Source organism: Cydia splendana, chromosome 1, assembly GCF_910591565.1.
Source record: "Cydia splendana chromosome 1, ilCydSple1.2, whole genome shotgun sequence".
NCBI lineage: Eukaryota > Metazoa > Arthropoda > Insecta > Lepidoptera > Tortricidae > Cydia > Cydia splendana.
In genome coordinates this window covers 33,886,748-33,904,494 of record NC_085960.1, presented here as the reverse complement: position 1 = coordinate 33,904,494, position 17,747 = coordinate 33,886,748, and the positions used below count along the sequence as shown (strand labels likewise).

Sequence of the window (17,747 nt, the reverse complement as noted above, 5' to 3'; positions counted from 1 at the left end):
TACTTGCACAAGCCACCTTTTTATAACTCGATCGAAATAACCATTATTTTCGTTTTAGAATATTTTTAGTTCGTAAGTGTTGAGATCATGTGTTTACTGTGTAAGCACAAAAAGGATTCAATTCAAAAATAAAAAATACAATAACGTTGCTATAATTAAATTTTTGTATAATTTATGCATTCCTAACATCAACCCCTCCATTAACCTTTTGGACGCCAATGACCGATATATCGGTCACAGACCACAGAGCAACATAGACCTACGTCCATATGCTTAAAGTTCAATTTCAGTTTTGACACTTCGGTGACGTGGCATCTGAGTGACAGCTTTTGTGTTTGACACGGCGTCGAAAAGGTTAATCCTTTCGTCACACCTGGGAGCTTAGTCAAGCTGACGATTCAAGAATCAACTCGTCACACCAAAATTTTGTTATAACCTGTCACACCGCCAAAAGCAAAATTATTTTCACCACACCAGCTCGGAAAGGCTTACTTTGCACTTCAAAAACTGATAGCAAAGTTGCATTTTATTCACATGTGAGGCAAGGTAATCAAATGCAAATTTTGAGTTGTTTTCTTATGTTTGCTGGTAGAATTGACTTTTAAATTATGATTTTGGATGCTAAATATTTAATAACATTCATTTGGATTTGATTTGGTTTGATATTGTTTGATATTTTACATTTAATATTTGCTTCGGGTTGGTGTGGTGAAAAATGTTGTTTCACTCGGGGGCAAATTTTGTTTAACCCTCGTGCTTTGAAACCCTCGCAACGCTCAAGATTCCATTTTTCGAACTACTCGCTAAGCTCGTGGTTCAATTTTGGAATCTTTCGCTTGCTCGGGTACTAATATCAGCACGAGGGGTTAAACAACAACTTTGCCCCCTTGTAAAACAAATTCAATTCAATTCATTTATTTGTCGCATTCAAATGTCAAATAACTATTGTATTACGGAAATTCAAGAGAAAAAATTCGATTCAGTAACGAGTATTAACCACATCACTACTGATGAACCTACTGTGTCTGAATCAATTTCACACAATAATAACCATAGCAGAATCATTGGGTTCAACCATTACAACCATTTAGGTTGGGTTTGTTAGGTAATTTTGGATGTCAGAAGGGAAAACTACGTCAAAATAGGCTTGTGCGGGTCTCCGTAGAAGTCTTCGTGTACATATTTTTGACACATTGGATGTATACAGTATAGGTATCCTGGCTTGTGACCAGTTAGAACTGTTTGACGGGATGACGAATAGGAACAGATTTGCCGTGACCAATAGCTACAAAACTATGATGTGACTTAATAGAACTAAATTTACTTGTGAAGAATTGAAACAAATAATTTTGCTTTTGGCGGTGTGACAGGTTACAACAAAATATTGGTGTGACGAGTTGATGCCTGAATCTACATATACTAGGCATCGTACGGAAACTGGAAGAGCGCCATCTACAATTAACTTTCACTGGCTTTCTCCATTTTCAGTTGTTGGGCTAGATCAGCGGTCGGCAACCTTTTAGCAGCCAAGGGCCAAATAGTAGTTACCGAAGTTGACGCGGGCCGCACACATTGTTAATTTTTATGACTTTATCAGACATTGTCGATTGTCAATATTACATACAAAATAGCCAGGGGGGCTCGCGGGCCGCAAGTGAGAGGTTCGCGGGCCGCTTGTTGCCAACCGCTGGGCTAGATGACGCTTTGGTACGTTTATTACTAGCGAGTAGTGGATACCTTAATTATTAAGTGGGTTTTCGACTACCAAGCCCAAGATAAGATAACGCCAAGTATGAATATAGATGACGGTATGAATATTTTGCATAACTTCACCATTTTTTCCTCCATTTCGGTGATATATACGCCTGTATCGGCACTGTTGCCATCAGTACCTACCAATGCCAGTTACTATCAATGGGTGTCACCATCACGCTGATTTCTAAATTGTTTGGATTAATGTGTGTGTATGGTAAGTTCGCTGTGGTTTTGAACATGATGATGAGGCTCACGAACCCGCCGCCAAAAAGCCAGTCACGAGGGACATGGGCATTCTAGTCTACGTAAATCTACTATGAAAAGGAACCCGAAAGCAAAGCTTAAAATCTCCGTTCAACTTCCCTGCAATATTAGGCCAGCCAAATTGGGTTGGCCCGTTGGCCGGTCGAGGACAGATGGCGCCAGCATAGATAGTTTTACCTGTCAATCCCACAAATAGTGACAAATTCTTTTTTTTTTTTGTTTTATGGCCTGGATATGCATAAGCCAAATCTCATAAAACAAAACTAGAGACAAAGCCTATGCTGGCGCCAAAACCTTTAAATGTTGCCAACCCCATTGTAGCTAGGTACCTGCGCCCCGAAGATCAGGTTGACATTGAATCGTCGCGGAAGCCCGTATGGTCACCTCCTACGGCCTTAAAAGCAATTTCAAACGTGATAACATAAATTTGTAGCCGGCATCCGGTCCGTGTCGACCGACGACGGATACGGCACGGAGTGGCTCAGCTACTACGACGAGAACGGAACCGAGTGCACGATGAACTTCTCCGCGCTGCCGGACGATTCCGACGGCTGGATATACGGACGCGTATATTTTTACCTCTACACCAGGTATTTTTACATTTGACCTTTGGAGCGACAAGCGTTAAACGGATCTATATCTGGATTCCTATGAAAATGGTTTGTCCTAAACTCTGTATCTTTAGGATTTAGGTATTTAAATAAAAGTAAACAAAATCTACCCTCAAATGGCTCCTTAAGCCATTACATGATCAAATAATGTACCTAGGTTAAAGTCAGGTCGTTCAGTGACTGATCCAGGCTGTTTTGTATTTGGTTGGTTAGCCAATAAATGTTATAACTACCCGAAAATATACAAATTGTTTGTTTACTTTTATTTAAATACCTAAAGATACAGACTATAAGGTCATCATTACACATCGGTAACTCGTGGCATTTAGGTAGCACTTAAAGATTAGTGATGAGCACACATCGGTAACTCGTGGCATTTAGGTAGCAGGCACAGACTAGTGATGTGACAATGTTCTTCCTATACGAGTCGAGAAAAAGAAACCACTAAAAAACGGAAATTAATTAAACTAATCTTTTAAGTGCTACCTAGAGATGGGTCGCGGGTATTTACCCAATTTACCCACCCATCTATCCGGTATTTACCCGTATCTACCCAAATGGACGGGTAGATTCATTTCTTGTTGCACATGTTGATTTGTGTTAAATTGGAGATATAAACCGAGTTAATGGTTGTAATTATTGTGTGTCATTTAAAATGAAATGGTTTAGTGAAACCTGCAGTTGTAAATAAGGAATTTTTAGTATAAATTTGATAAATATTTAAAAAAAGTCCGTCATCAGAGTATTTTTTTTTAGATTTGAGTAAATTATCGTACTTATACGTTGATAATACATATTCGAACTTCGGTCGGCGGGGGGTGTGGTTGGGAGGGAGGGGGGTAAAAGTGAACTTTTTCATATTTCTTGTAATCTGTCATTAATATCGAAAAGTGTTGTATGCACAAACCAAAGTAAACAGAATTTCCTACAAAAAAGGTTATATACATTTTTGTCCTAAAACTAACTGTATTTGACTTATGAGCTTCCCAAGTTGTAATACTGCACTTTTTTTTTATTATCATTCATAAGTAGTCTTTATTTTCATCTTTCTAATGTATATTAAAAGCGTTTTAATACATTTCCGGAAGCCAGGGAATGATTTCACACGATTTTCATAATTGGACTGATATGTTAAAATCGAACTTCACCTCATAGCAATATTTTCGTAATTAGTTTGAACATACATATTATGTAACATTATAAAATATTACTTAAATTAATCTTTTTTATACTCACATACCATTAAACACATCAATTAGAAGAAAAACGAAAATACCCGCGTATTTACCCGCGGGTAGGTAAATATCGGGTATATACCGGGTAAATACCCGCTCTCGGGTATTTACCCGGGTAGTTACCCATCTCTATGCTACCTAAATGCCACGAGTTACCGATGTATAGTCATCATCAGAGTTGGGCGCAGTTAACTACTATTTGTAATCTAACTACTTATTACGACTAAAAGTAGTTAACTACATGTAACCTAACTACAATAATCAGGTTACATAAAGTAGTCGTTAATCTGATTACTGTAACCGACTACTTTAATACATCCATGTAAAAATCATTTTGATCTTTCTTGTCCTTGACATAAATACACTTTCTGTGCGAAACGTTATGACTGTAAAATAAGGACTATTTTTGATTTTGCACCATGTCATAAAAGTCATCGTGGATGTGGTTTTATAGGTTTTAGAGAGTGCCGGTTTCGAAAATGATGACAGTTTTGGAATCCAAGATGTCTGCCGTGCACTTTAACATAGAAGTCATTATGGGTGTCGTTTTATAGGTTTCAGGGTGTGCCGGTTTCGAAAATGATGATTGTTTTGGAATCCAAGATGTATGCCGTGCACTTTGACATAAAATTCATTATGGGTGTCGTTTTATAGGTTTCAGGGAGTGCCGGTTTCGAAAATGATGAGTTTTGGAATCCAAGATGTCTGCCGTGCACTTTGACATAAAAGTCATCATGGGTGTCATTTTATAGGTTTCAGGGATGGCAGAATTCGAAAATGATGGCAGTTTTGGAATCCAAGATGTCTGCCGTGCACTTTGACATAAAAATCATCAAGGGTGTCGTTTTATAGGTTTCAGGGTGTGCCGGTTTCGAAAATGATGACAGTTTGGAATCCAAGATGTCTGCCGTGCACTTTGACATAAAAGTCATCATCATGGGTCTCGTCAAATCTGCGCCCCCTAAACCCTATAAAACGACATCCATCATGACTTTTATGATAAATTTCATGACCGCCATCTTGGCCATCCATCATTTTTTCGAAATCTGCATTCCCGAAAACCTTTAAAACAATATCCATGACAACTTTTATGCAAAGTGCATGGCCGCCATCTTGGATTAAAAAATGTTCATCATTTTTGAAATCTGCACTCTGCACCTACTAGGAATCAATTACGAAATGCCAATCTCTGCTGAATTCTCTGATAGATAAGTAGTTAGAAAAACTAATCACGTAACCGTGATTGCAACTACAATTAGTAGTTAGTAATCAAAAATGTTAACTACTTTTAACGGTTACTTCTTGTAATCAGTAATCACGATTACTAACTACAAAATGTAGTTGTAGTTTGTAATCAGTAGTTAGATTAAATTTTGCCCAACACTGCCCAACACATCATTCATTTGCCCTTTTCCCATCACTTGAGGTCGGCATTTTACAGGTAAAAGAGCGCATACCTACATTACCTAACGTTCCCGTAAAAGTTACATAAAGAATTAACGTTAATCGACGTATTTAGCTTAAACGAATTCTGAACACTAAATCTCTCGGGTTATTCCCACTAGTTACCACCAAGTTCTTACCAGTGGTACTCGTAACTATTGGGAATTTTTATCCCACCTTTTACCACTGGTAACTACTGGGAAAAAAAATCCCAGTAGTTACCACCAAAATATTGTTACAGTTCAATACTAATAAAGACAGTTTAAATAAAGAGTGCTTTAATAAATAATTATAAGTTTAGTGTTTCAGGAAACTGCCTTAAGAGTGATCAATTATATATAATATTAAAACAGTTTAACCAGTACAAGTGCAAAAATTAAAACTGTAAGGATAAATTTAATCGTCCATTAAGAATCTAAATTTTAGATTATTTTTCAAGTGATTTTATTAATAAAAAAGTTTCTGTTTTAGTATTTTTGATCATTTATTTTCAAGGCAGTTTTCTGAAAAGAAACAAATCCATTTATAATAATTTATTAATGCAAAATGTATTTAAAAAAAATTGGCTGTGTCCAGCTGTGTCATACAATTTGACTGGTCTGATGTTGATATTTGTATGGGAGCGTCATTTTTTTTCGCGATTTCGGTATTGGTTCCACAGTAAAACTTGTTTAGTATGACCTACTATTCACCTCGTAAATTAATGCAGGTGACTATAAAAACACCCTGTACATATTTATGCTGTTTTTATTAGTATTGAACTGTAACAATATTTTGGTAGTAACTACTAGGAAAAAAAATCCCACCTTTTACCAGTGGTAACTACTGGGAATAAAAATTCCCAGTAGTTACCTCCAACTCGGTTTGGTGGTAACTACTGGGAATTTTTTTCCCCAGTTACCAGTGGTAAAAGGTGGGAATAAAATCCCAGTAGTTACCACTGGTAAGAACTTGGTGGTAACTAGTGGGAATGAGTGGAAATTACCCAATCTCTCCCTTTGTTTCCTCAAGGAACAACCCAAATGATCCGGAAACCTTGCAACCAGAAATAAATGGTCAAATGACGAGCCAGTATTTCGACCCCTCAAGAGATACCAAAGCATTGACACATGGTTGGCTGGGTAGCGGCAATAATACTTGGATACAGATTCAAAAGACATATTTCATAGACGGAGCCGATTTGAACGTGATAGTAGTGGATTGGTATGAGCTGGCACGAAACCCTAATTACGTGTGGGCTGCGTTGTCCACGCGGTACGTGGGTAAGCGGCTGGCGAAGCTGCTCGACTCACTGGTCGACAACTTTAATACGACGGGAGAACAAATGCATTTGATTGGACACAGCTTGGGAGCGCAAGTCATGGGATACGCTGGCATGTTTTTCTGTAAAAATGTATTTAGAATTACCGGTAAGAATTTATTTTAAACTATACCTGTCTGCCAAAATTTGAGTATAACTAATTTAGTATGGACAACAACAGTTAGGTGTTATCAAACTACACAACGGGGCTTAATCGCCTCCAAGACCACGGGGACAACGCCGTCCTCGAAACGTCGGAGGTAAATCTTAAAACGCGTATTTAACGCGATTAAGTCCCGTTGGCGGAAGGTGCTGGGGGTGGGATACGGCGTTGCGTGAACAAGAGATTTCCTTTGGCAGGATTGGTCCTTAGGACCCAAGGATGGATTTAAGAAGTGGAGCCACCGAGATTTTTGATGCAAATTTTTGATGATGGGGGGGGGGGAGGGGGGGCTCTCAACTTGGTCTTGGTATGTATGACATATTTAAGCTACTAGGCCAAGTTTGGTATCATTTATGATATCATAATGACACCATTCCGAAGATTTTAGATTTAGATGAAATCTATGTCTACATCTTTGATTTAGTTGAAAATGATACTAAACTTGACATAGAACCTATACTTAAAAAAATATTAACCTCAGATGTCACCGACCCTTAAAACCCTCCCCACGCCCCACCTGCATCAAAAATCTGGGTGGCTCCACTTCTTAAATACATTTTAGGAACACAAAGATTGATTCTACCAAAGGAAATCTCTTATTAAGTGAACGCCGTATTTGACCTTTTTATGGCTTGAGCACACTCTCCACTACCTCAAAAGGAAAAAACGGAACCCTTATAGGATCACTCGTGCGTCTGTCTGTCCGTCCGACCATTCCCCCCCCCCCCCCCCCCCCCACCTTTATCTCTGAAACTACTTGGCCTAAAATTTTGAAAAAAAAAAATACACAATATAGTACTTTACCTATAGATGACAGGAAAACCTATTAGAAATGTGCAGTCAAGCGTGAGTCGGACTTATGTACGGAACCCTTGGAACGCGAGTCCGACTCGCACTTGACCGGTGTTTTATTTATGATATAGGAGCCAAACGAGCAGACGAGACTGCTTGCCTGATGGTAAGCAATTAATGCCGCCCATAGACATCCGCAACACCAGAAGGGCTGGAACTGCGTTGCCGGCCTTTAAGATAGGAGTACGCCCTTTTCTTGAAGGTCGTGTCGGTCCGGAAATACCGCAGGCGACGGTTCATTCCACAGTTTAGCTGTGCGAGGCAGGGAATTAGCATAGAGGGAATCTAGCAACTGATGAATTTTGTCTTCTAGGGCTAGACCCCGCTCGACCGCTGTTCGAATTACCCCCAATGCCTGACGAATACCGTCTGGACAGAACTGACGCCATGTTCGTGGACATCATCCACACGGATGGTGGCTTCTACGGGTACAGTGAGAGCCACGGGCAGGCGGACTTTTACCCCAACGGGGGAACATCCCCGCAACCGGGGTGCGAGGGAGAGGATCTGGGACACGTAGGTATGGATGCAAGTAAATGCACAAGGTCGTTTTGTCAACTATGGACTTTTCTTTGTACAAAAAAGTACGGCTATGCAACATTCCAATAGTTTACGCTCCGTAGCGTAGCGTATTCATCTCTCTCTATCAGTCTTCCATATTAGTGCGACAGAGACATTGGCGTTTCGTTCGCTACGGAGCGTAAACGATTGGCATGTTTGCTAGGCACCCTGATGTCGCAACCAAGGTCTATGCTCTAGCTCTTTTATACTTGCACTTTATCTACATTTTCCTCGCACTGGCTGAGATGTTGAGATATTCGAGTTTGCTCCGCAGTTTTATGCTAAATAGATATCGGGCCTTATATTATTCATAAAGTTGATTTTAGTATTAAGAAATTAAATAAAAAAAATCGCTCACCTATCCTATTACCATCTGTACCCGGCGTGGACAAATATGAACCGTCAGATTGAGTTTAACTGTAGTTTTTTTTTTTAGCATTAGAAAAAAGGTAAACAATTTTGAACTCTTTTTATTGAAAAACTAAAGTTTTTAATTTTAGTTTGTATTTTCTATTTTAAAGCTTTTTATTGTTTAACACATTCACTGTCCCCGACGCACATGTGCGTCCACCGTCATACAAGGTTTTTCCTAGGCCACGCCCCCTGGCAGTGAATGCGTTAAAAAAGGGTATTTGACTGTAGTCACGGCAAATATGTAACAATTATGAATCATATACGTTTATTTACATTCTTTTGCTTTCATAAATAATACAAATTAATTTTTAAAAAGCGTTTTTCACTTAAAAGACGTCAAGATCGCGTAGTCTTTTTCTAATGCTAAAAAACCGAACTACAATCTTAATATTCCTTGCCACACGCTTCAAGCATTTTATAGGTAAGACTATAGTTTTTTTGTTTTGTTTTCTGTGATCTGTACAGATTCTTGCAGCCACAGTAGGGCGCACGAGTTTTTCGGAGAATCGATTCAAGGCGGTGTACCGTTCACGTCCTACCTGTGCGACAACTACCAAGGCTTCCAGAATGGAGAGTGCAAGACTAACACCTCCAGCATGGGCGAGCCAGCCAAACCCAACGCCGAAGGGAACTACTATCTGCATACGAAAAACGAGTCTTTGTACGCATTGGGAGACGAATTCTAGAAAACGAAAACAATTTCCATGCTATACGCATATTTTTGTGGTCTATTTACCAAATCATAATTTACGAATCCTTATAGAACTTTGAAATGTCTCACCTAGGTATCGTAAATTTAAAACTTTGATAGTTTTAAAACGGTCACAAAATTATAGTAGCATTATTCTTTATTTACTCGAACTGTTCGTGTAATAGGTTTTATTACACTATTCCTACGTGTCCCCGGCAAGCGGCATGTGGCCTAGATGGGGACAGATGGTAATACAGTTTCTTTGTTCTTCGCCTAGGCCACTTGCATTGGATGCGATTCGATATTCGACAGTTAGAGGTTTAACAGAAATAATATTTATCACTATTATCATTAGGGTATTTTGCCTTGTTTTTACAAAAGTTATCTTTGCGAGTGGCATAATGAAACAAAGGTATAGACATATCAAAATTGTAATGAAGTAAGAAAAAAGTCAAGTATCACAGTTGCATCATCAAGGTATCACAATAATAAATGTTATTAACAAACATAATAAAATCAGTCAAAGTTTTCTTTACTACTTATTATTAATTATTTTAATTGGAAATGCTTAACTTACTAATATCAAGTCTCCTGACCTGTAACAAAGAAAACGAGAGTTAAAATTGGTTGCGAAGCGATTAGTTTCTAAGGCGACAACTGTTATGTCAGAACAATACGTGATAATTAGTGCATCATTATGCATCAGTCGGGAAAAGAAGACAGGCAATTGAATCATCATGTAATTTTTTTAATATTAAAGAAATCTAATAAAACATGACACATTAATGTAAACGTGTTTTATTTGATAATGTAAATCTAAGATAGTAAAAGAATAAAATATAACTCACCATAAAATTAATACAGCAACCGGATAACCTAACTGTATACAGTTATAATTTGAATTAATGTACTACAAAAATATACTCTCATCAACATATACATGGATGTGATATTAATTGATTAGTGGACAGCAACATCTATGGAAATATGTTTGAAAGACAATTAATTTAACTACTGATTAGTTTTAATCTATTTCATCACCTTTTGGTGTCATGTTAATGTTTGACTCTTGTGGTGTATTCCCATTTGTCCCCGCCCCACGTGACCGCCGGCATACATCAGACGGGGACAAGTAGAAATGATTTATATGCGGCTCATTTCCATCTGTGCCCGGCGGGGACAAATAGGAATACACCACTCTGTTAACAATTTCGGCCAACTGCGAACTTATTCATAACAGTGAACTTGTATAAGACTTGGGGCGGTGTACTTAAAACCTTTTAAACTGTGGTGCACGCGTCACTGTCACCTGCAGACAATGATATTATTATAACTCGAGATAGGCTAAAGGCGTTCCAAAATTCAGGCACTTAAATTGAACAAACTGTGGTTGCTATTTAGTCGCGCCCGTCGCGCAGTGGTATATTTAACTGTGTTTGATTGACCTACATGATATTTAATGTGAGCTGTGCACGTGCTAACCAGCTCCCAGCAACCGAAAGTGACAAGCTTATTTTTAACGAGTGTATCAAAGATGAATGGTATTCGAAACTTTATCAAAAAAATAAATTCATTCGTAACATAATATATATGGAAGTATTTTTTGTGCTCCTTAGTATAAAGAATAACCTATCTATAGTTATATAAAATCACTGCCTGTAGGCCGAACTGGGATAAATCTACGGTTTTAAATGGTTTTAAATTTTATAATTCAATCACGACGCATGGGCCACTGTCACCTGACTATGTTTACTAAATTGTGTGCCTATAAGAGCTATACTTGAATCAGTGTTGTGTACATTTATTCTATTCTTTATCCATTGATCTTCCCGCAGTCCACAGAAGCTCCGTCCAGCCTGAAATTTTTTAAACTTTGTTATTTTAACTTAAACATATGTGTTTATAAACTATTATAATAATTGTATCAGAATAAAATGGTATACGTCATTATGCATCCGTCGGGAAAAGAAGACAAATAAATAAATATATCATCATTATCAGATCACTTCTGAGATTTTATATGAATACCAACATTCCAAACTAACAAATGTTTAAACTAAGAGTTATAAAACCTACCTTGAATAATTTCAGAGCGTAACTGCAATTCCGAATGTTTAAACCAAAGATTATTCACGTCTGACCTGAAAAAATAACGTTAATGTAGAAGCAGTACAGCGATGTGACGTGAGGACAAATAAAATATTCAATTTCAGAATTAATTTGTATGCGTCATTATACATCCGTCGGGAAAAGAAGACATAAAATAAAAAATTTCATCATGAAATCAACATCAGACTACTGAAGAACAGATTAGAGACCATACATTTTTTATTTGCACACTAATTTAGGCTACAATCACAAGTTAATACAGTTTATCCATACATATTATTTACAGTTGCAGGGTAAAAAATATATTTAAAAGTTTTGCCAAAAAAACTCGCATAATTACCTTTTGCATCAATCTCGTCATCTAGCTGAATACGGATACCTGTAAATACAACATTAATATTAGCTAATATATTCATAACGAATCACGGACCTGAAAGGAAATATGTACAACATTATAATGTTAAAAATAGATAATATTTTAATTTGTAATTTAATTTCAGCTCAAACAGTAATAGTTTGAAAACGTTAGTTAAATAGTTCAATTGACGACATTAATAATCGTGCTCATAATATAATAGTTTCATAAATCTAATTGACACAAACCGCATGTAATGGTTACAAGAATGACCAAGAAGAACCTATGTATAAATTTCATTTTTAATTCGAAGATTCGGTGTATGTATAACTTTATACATTTCAGACTTAAATAAAATATCAACACATACTATGTTTTCCACGTTAATTATGTGTTCAAAGGAAGGCGTCGGTGACGCTGTTTATTAATCTGTTGTATACTAATTTGAGTCACAATGTGACAAGGATCAGAGGACGTGCATATATCTTTTTTGTAGTACTAGCGAAAGAAGGCGCGGCCTTCACCACGATCCTCAAAAATTGTTTAAATTAGTACCTATCGAAAGATGAGTAGTGAAACACGACTTCATGTGGTTTTTATTAATTATATGTTTAGAGTGCTTAGTTAAATCATCGGTTTTAAAGCACAGAGACCAAATAATCCGAAATTGCGACAAAAAACACTTTTTCATCTAAATATATTATTTGGCTTTAAACGAAAACGACCTAGCTCTTATTAGGATGTATTTCCATCTGTCCCCGCCTTGCATTCTTAAGGCGGGGGCATAATTTCTCTCCATCAGAGCCCGATGGGGATAAAAGGGAATTGTTTGATTTCCATCCGTGACCGCGGGGACAATTGGGAATTGTATTATTCCTATCTCCTAGGAGGGTAACATTTCTACACAAAGAATATGGGGGACTTGGGGGTTTTCAGAAAGAAGTGTACCATTTACTTTTTTTCAAAAAACTAGCAACTCTTGGGTTATTTCGACTCAGTCACGAGGACTATTGATTAAAACAAAGAAATAAAGTGTCCCAAGTTTTTCATAGAAATATTGGTTGTCAGTTTTGTGACGGACTGACGGTCCATACAAAACGTAAGTATTTATGTCAAAATGTGTCCGTTTTCGGACCCTTTTTTTTCCTTCTTAAATCCATTCTCTTAATTCTGAGAAGAAATAATCCAAAATGATATTTCGAAAAAAAAATGGAAATGGTACGCTTTACAATACAAGAAATGAAGACTGTATCAACAAAAGAGTAGCTATATAATAACAAAACGTACGTCTATTATTAGGATTCGAGAGAAAACCGCTGATAACAATGTCTTAACGAGTGACAACAAGAAATCATTGTATTCGAAAATATAATGCTTCGTAATTAGTTTTGAATACTTAGCGGACGGTGGACTATAATGATCTGTGCGATAAATTAAACAGTAAAGATCCTCCTCCGTTCGGTTTAAAGTGCTAAACAAAATAATGGGTTAGTATTTATAATTCCTTACACTCAATTAAAGTTTAAGATGTATTTGGTCAAGAGTACTATTAATTATAGTACTTACGTATAAACAAACATAAATTCTTGCATAATCGACATTTCGATGATTGCAATATAAGCTTGGTTTTTGATGATCAAATCGGCACGCAAGTATTTTTTCTCAAAAATATACTAAGAAATAAATCTATACGTGCGTGACCCAATAGATTCATCAGTTCATTATCATAAAATCGTAAAGAACTTGTGACATCAGATACAGTAAAAACTAAGAACTGGGTACTTTATGTTTAACGACAAAGTTAGCTTGTAAATATTTGTAACAGTAGCCATGTAGTTGTAATAAAGTTTTATTTAGTACTGTGCCTACTCAATACACATCAAACCTAGTTTAGCGGAAAACTAATTATTTTACGCACAGGAGAAGTCTGCAGTTTCAACTTCTTCGAAAGTATAGTTTGGCAGAAGTCCTTTGTCAGTGGAGCATAGGCGCAGAATTTTCTTATGCTAGTATTATATATAACCTCAAAAGGGGGAATGATAATAGGTTTTCTTATTCTACTCTTACTGGCAAAACTTGTTTGCCAGACTACATATTCGAAGCAAGTAGGTATATTTAAAAATTAAATTAACAGAGCTCTTCTATGCAGCGGTGGAGAGCCACAAGACTGCAGTAGGTAAGTCAAGTGCAGTGCAGTGCTGCATTGTACAAATGTATCGTAAACTCGTAATGCACGATACAAATACCACAGCAGTAAGTACCAATGTAGCAGTGGATACAAATTAAGGGCTGATTTAGACTATACGAGAACTCGCATGCGAGTTTCATTACATTGCGGTTTTTGATCGGTCGGTCGAATTGGACGTAACCAACAGTTCGCAATGTAAAATCGCATGCGGGTTCGCGCGTCGTCCAAAATTCTAAATCAGCCCTAAGATTTTCTCAATAAAAATGTCGCGGGGCTAGGCTTATTAAGCCATGCCGCCTATGATAAAAGCTGTTCGTATAAGAGTTTTGATGGGTACTGAAGAGTCGTTCACTTCTTTACAAACGTAACAAACTATCTTAACAATAGTGCAATCGCAACGTCAGGGAAACTTACCAACATTACGTATATAATGGGTTTCTTCTCGGGAGTATGGATATTGAGGGTATTGTTCTTCTGTAATGCGTAAATTTGGCAGCCGGATCTTCTTCTAGAGGTATCCATCGATTCGACGACTTCTTCTCTATAAAGCCTAGTTGGGTGAAATAAGAAGAGAAACTCCAGAGATAAATAGGTACCCCAAACAGCAATTCTATAGCAATCGAACTTCGTCATTCATCTCCCACCTTCATACAACTCTCATGCTATATATCGAAAGAGCAGACTCATCTTAAATCATTCGCTCGCCCTTCGTCCATCTATTTATTTGAGGTAGACGTGTGCGCCGCGCCGGCGCGCCGCCGCCGCCGGGGTTTTTGACCACGCCGTCGCCGCCGATAAATGATCGGCGTGAAATCGGCGTGACCTTGAGTGTTGTTAATTAGCTATTCCAAGTTGGTTTTTGGTTTAGAATATGGATTTTTTGTATTATTTATGTTACAGTTATCAAATATACACATCATTTATTAATTAAATGAAACTGAATAGCCAGCCCGACATTATATCGAAGATATCCCGGATATCAGTCTGTACGAGATTAGGATGGCCCTGAAGCAGCTAGGCGCCGGGCAAAGACGGAATCACTTCAGAGCTTCTGAGAGCGGATGGAACACCGTTACTTAAAGTCCTCCAGAAGCTCTTTAATTCCGTCTTGTCCGAGGGCATAACGCCTGAAACATGGAATAGAGGCGAGATGGTGCTGTTCTTCAAAAAAGGTGATAACAGCCTATTGAAGAACTACAGACCCATCACTCTTCTGAGCCATGTCTATAAGCTGTTTTCAAGGGTCATCACGTACCGTCTCGAACACAGACTTGATGACTTCCAGCCTCCCGAACAAGCCGGTTTCCGAAAAGGCTATAGTACCATAGACCACATCCGTACGCTGCGGCAAGTTATACAGAAGACCGAAGAGTATAACTTGCCTTTATGCTTAGCGTTTGTGGACTATGAGAAAGCCTTCGATTCGGTGGAAACATGGGCGGTGATTGAGTCTCTTCAGCGATGCGATATTGACTATCGGTACATCGAAGTGTTGAAGTGTTTGTATAGTAACGCCACCATGTCGGTCCGAGTACAGGAGCAGAGCACGAAGGCGATTCCATTGCGAAGAGGCGTAAGGCAGGGAGACGTTATCTCTCCGAAACTGTTTACTGCCGTAATGGAAGACGCCTTCAAGCTCCTGGAATGGCAAGGACTTGGCATCAACAATAACGGTGAATATATCAGTCACCTTCGGTTTGCCGACGATATCGTGGTCATGGCAAAGTTGATGGAGGAACTCAGCATGATGCTCGATGACCTCAACCGAGTTTCACAACGGGTGGGCTTGAAAATGAACATGGACAAGACGAAACTTATGCCAATGTTGTGCCCATCCCAGTCTCTGTTGGGAACTCGGTACTCGAAGTTGTTGACTCGTACATCTACCTAGGACAAGTAGTTCAATTAGGTAGGTCCAACTTCGAGAAAGAGGTCAACCGCCGAATCCAACTCGGTTGGGCAGCGTTCGGGAAACTACGTAATGTCTTTTCTTCCGACATTCCTCAGTGCCTCAAGACGAAAGTCTTTAATCAATGTGTGTTACCAGCGATGACTTATGGCTCCGAAACGTGGTCTTTTACTATCGGTCTCATCTCAAAACTCAAAGTCGCTCAACGAGCTATGGAGAGGGCTATCCTCGGAGTTTCTCTACGTGATCGAATCAGAAATGAGGAGATCCGTAGACGAACTAAAGTCACCGACATAGCCCACCGGATTAGCAAGCTGAAGTGGCAATGGGCAGGCCACATTATACGCAGAGAAGATGGCCGATGGGGTCGAAAAGTGCTCGAGTGGAGACCACGGACTAGCAAGCGCAGCGTAGGACGTCCACCCACAAGATGGACAGACGACCTTGTTAAGGTCGCCGGAAGACGCTGGATGCGGGTCGCTTCCAACCGGTACGTATGGAGGTCCAAGCGGGAGGCCTATGTTCAGCAGTGGACGTCTTATGGCTGAGATGATGATGATGATGATGATGAATAGCCAGTTGCAGAAACTATTTGACACACCAATAATTGTCACCTGTTAACGTTAACCGTCAACTGTTAACGAACGAACGAAGGCTGCTGCTTATATCTTGGACAGCTAGAAGAACAAACCCCTCCATTCTCAGAGAACTCTATATCACCACTCAGCTCTTCCCAACCCTTAGATTCTTCGGACATATTATTCAACGCATGATGTGGAGAAATTAATGGCAAACGTGCTTGAATTGGAGCATGTGTGCGATGGTCGAACGCTATGAAGAGGTCAGCTTGCAGCAGTCTGCACCGTGCAGTCCATACGGCTTATGACAGCAGGAAATGAAGACAAAATTACATGTAGTCGCGATCCTCAGCAATGAGAAAACGAGAAAAAAGATACGTCTCAGTGAGCCTGATGCTTGTACGACAAGAAAACAATAGCAGTCCACTATGTCTAGCAAATTTCAAGGATATGTGGAGTTCTGTTTTGTTAAAATACGTCATTTTTAATAGGATAAGCCATGGAAAGCTTGAGAAAACGGAGAGTTACAGATCGAATCGAAGGTGATTGGGACCAGGTAACCTCTTAATGCAAGCCAGTTACTAGGAAAATCAAGTTATTATACCTATCCTATATTCATTTACAAATCCTATTTTACTCACAGCATATTCAAACTATACGTAGTTCACTGACTAGAAACCTGGATTGATCAAATTTTCAAGAAAAACAACAAATTAATGACTTTCCTTAAGAAACCTGAAAGTCAAGGTCACGCCGATTTTTCGGCAAACGCCGCCGCCGATCATTTTTTAATCGGCGCACACGTCTAATTGAGGTTGGAGCAGCGCAATTCATCCTTAAGTAGTTCATTTCCATCGAAAAAGTCCATCTCCCATTTCTGGGGTTATCTTCTTATTTACATCCCTACACATTGGTAATTTAAACCGGGATTGATAACTACTTAGGCTGCCCCTGTAAATCGTTCCGGGACAAATAAATACTTCACACACGCATCTAACTATTTTTATCTCCAGCAAACACCAGCTAGTACATTTTAAGGACATTGAGCATTTTTAAATCTCATGACTCTAATAATTGTCACGGGGAAGGATTCTTGCTGCGAGTAACATACACACACAGCAGAAATAATTCATTAAATTACACACAATCACTCACAATTCCTCTTTTTGTAGCTATACTCCAATATCACACAAACACAAAACACATACTCCAGTCAAACCCCAAATTTAGCAACCCTAATTGAATTCTTGGGAGATCAGAGGATTTTGCACGCCTCATGGTGCTGACGAATTCGGCCCAGAGTGACACTTTCTGCAAAT

The 17,747-nt window shown here is 38.6% G+C and overlaps 2 protein-coding genes across 2 annotated transcripts in view; one reads left to right on the top strand and one right to left on the bottom strand.

Moving 5' to 3' along the window:
• Positions 1-1,914: 1,914 nt before the first annotated feature.
• LOC134806079 (pancreatic lipase-related protein 2-like) lies at positions 1,915-9,289 on the top strand. The gene is made up of 5 exons (XM_063779350.1): positions 1,915-1,969; positions 2,453-2,609; positions 6,320-6,717; positions 7,937-8,143; positions 9,064-9,289. The coding sequence occupies exons 1-5, from the start codon at positions 1,915-1,917 to the stop codon at positions 9,282-9,284; spliced, it is 1,038 nt and encodes a 345-aa protein (XP_063635420.1). The 3' UTR covers positions 9,285-9,289.
• Positions 9,290-9,706: 417 nt separating this feature from the next.
• LOC134793833 (hrp65 protein-like) overlaps positions 9,707-17,747 on the bottom strand; it is a 31,126-nt gene continuing 23,085 nt past the window's right edge. The window contains exons 11-14 of the transcript XR_010144590.1: positions 11,739-11,777; positions 11,366-11,430; positions 10,138-11,145; positions 9,707-9,885 (exon numbers count right to left, since the gene is read on the bottom strand). The gene's annotated coding sequence lies outside the window, so the exon portion shown is untranslated. The remainder of the gene's footprint in view (positions 9,886-10,137; positions 11,146-11,365; positions 11,431-11,738; positions 11,778-17,747) is intronic.

Excerpts from the sequence above, each read along its gene's own strand:
- LOC134806079 (XM_063779350.1), top strand. The coding sequence starts at position 1,915 with ATGGGTGTCACCATCACGCTGATTTCTAAATTGTTTGGATTAATGTGT. Across the intron at positions 1,970-2,452 it reads TGGATTAATGTGTGTGTATG|CCGGCATCCGGTCCGTGTCG; the intron begins GTAAGTTCGCTG and ends ATAAATTTGTAG. Across the intron at positions 6,718-7,936 it reads AAATGTATTTAGAATTACCG|GGCTAGACCCCGCTCGACCG; the intron begins GTAAGAATTTAT and ends TTTGTCTTCTAG.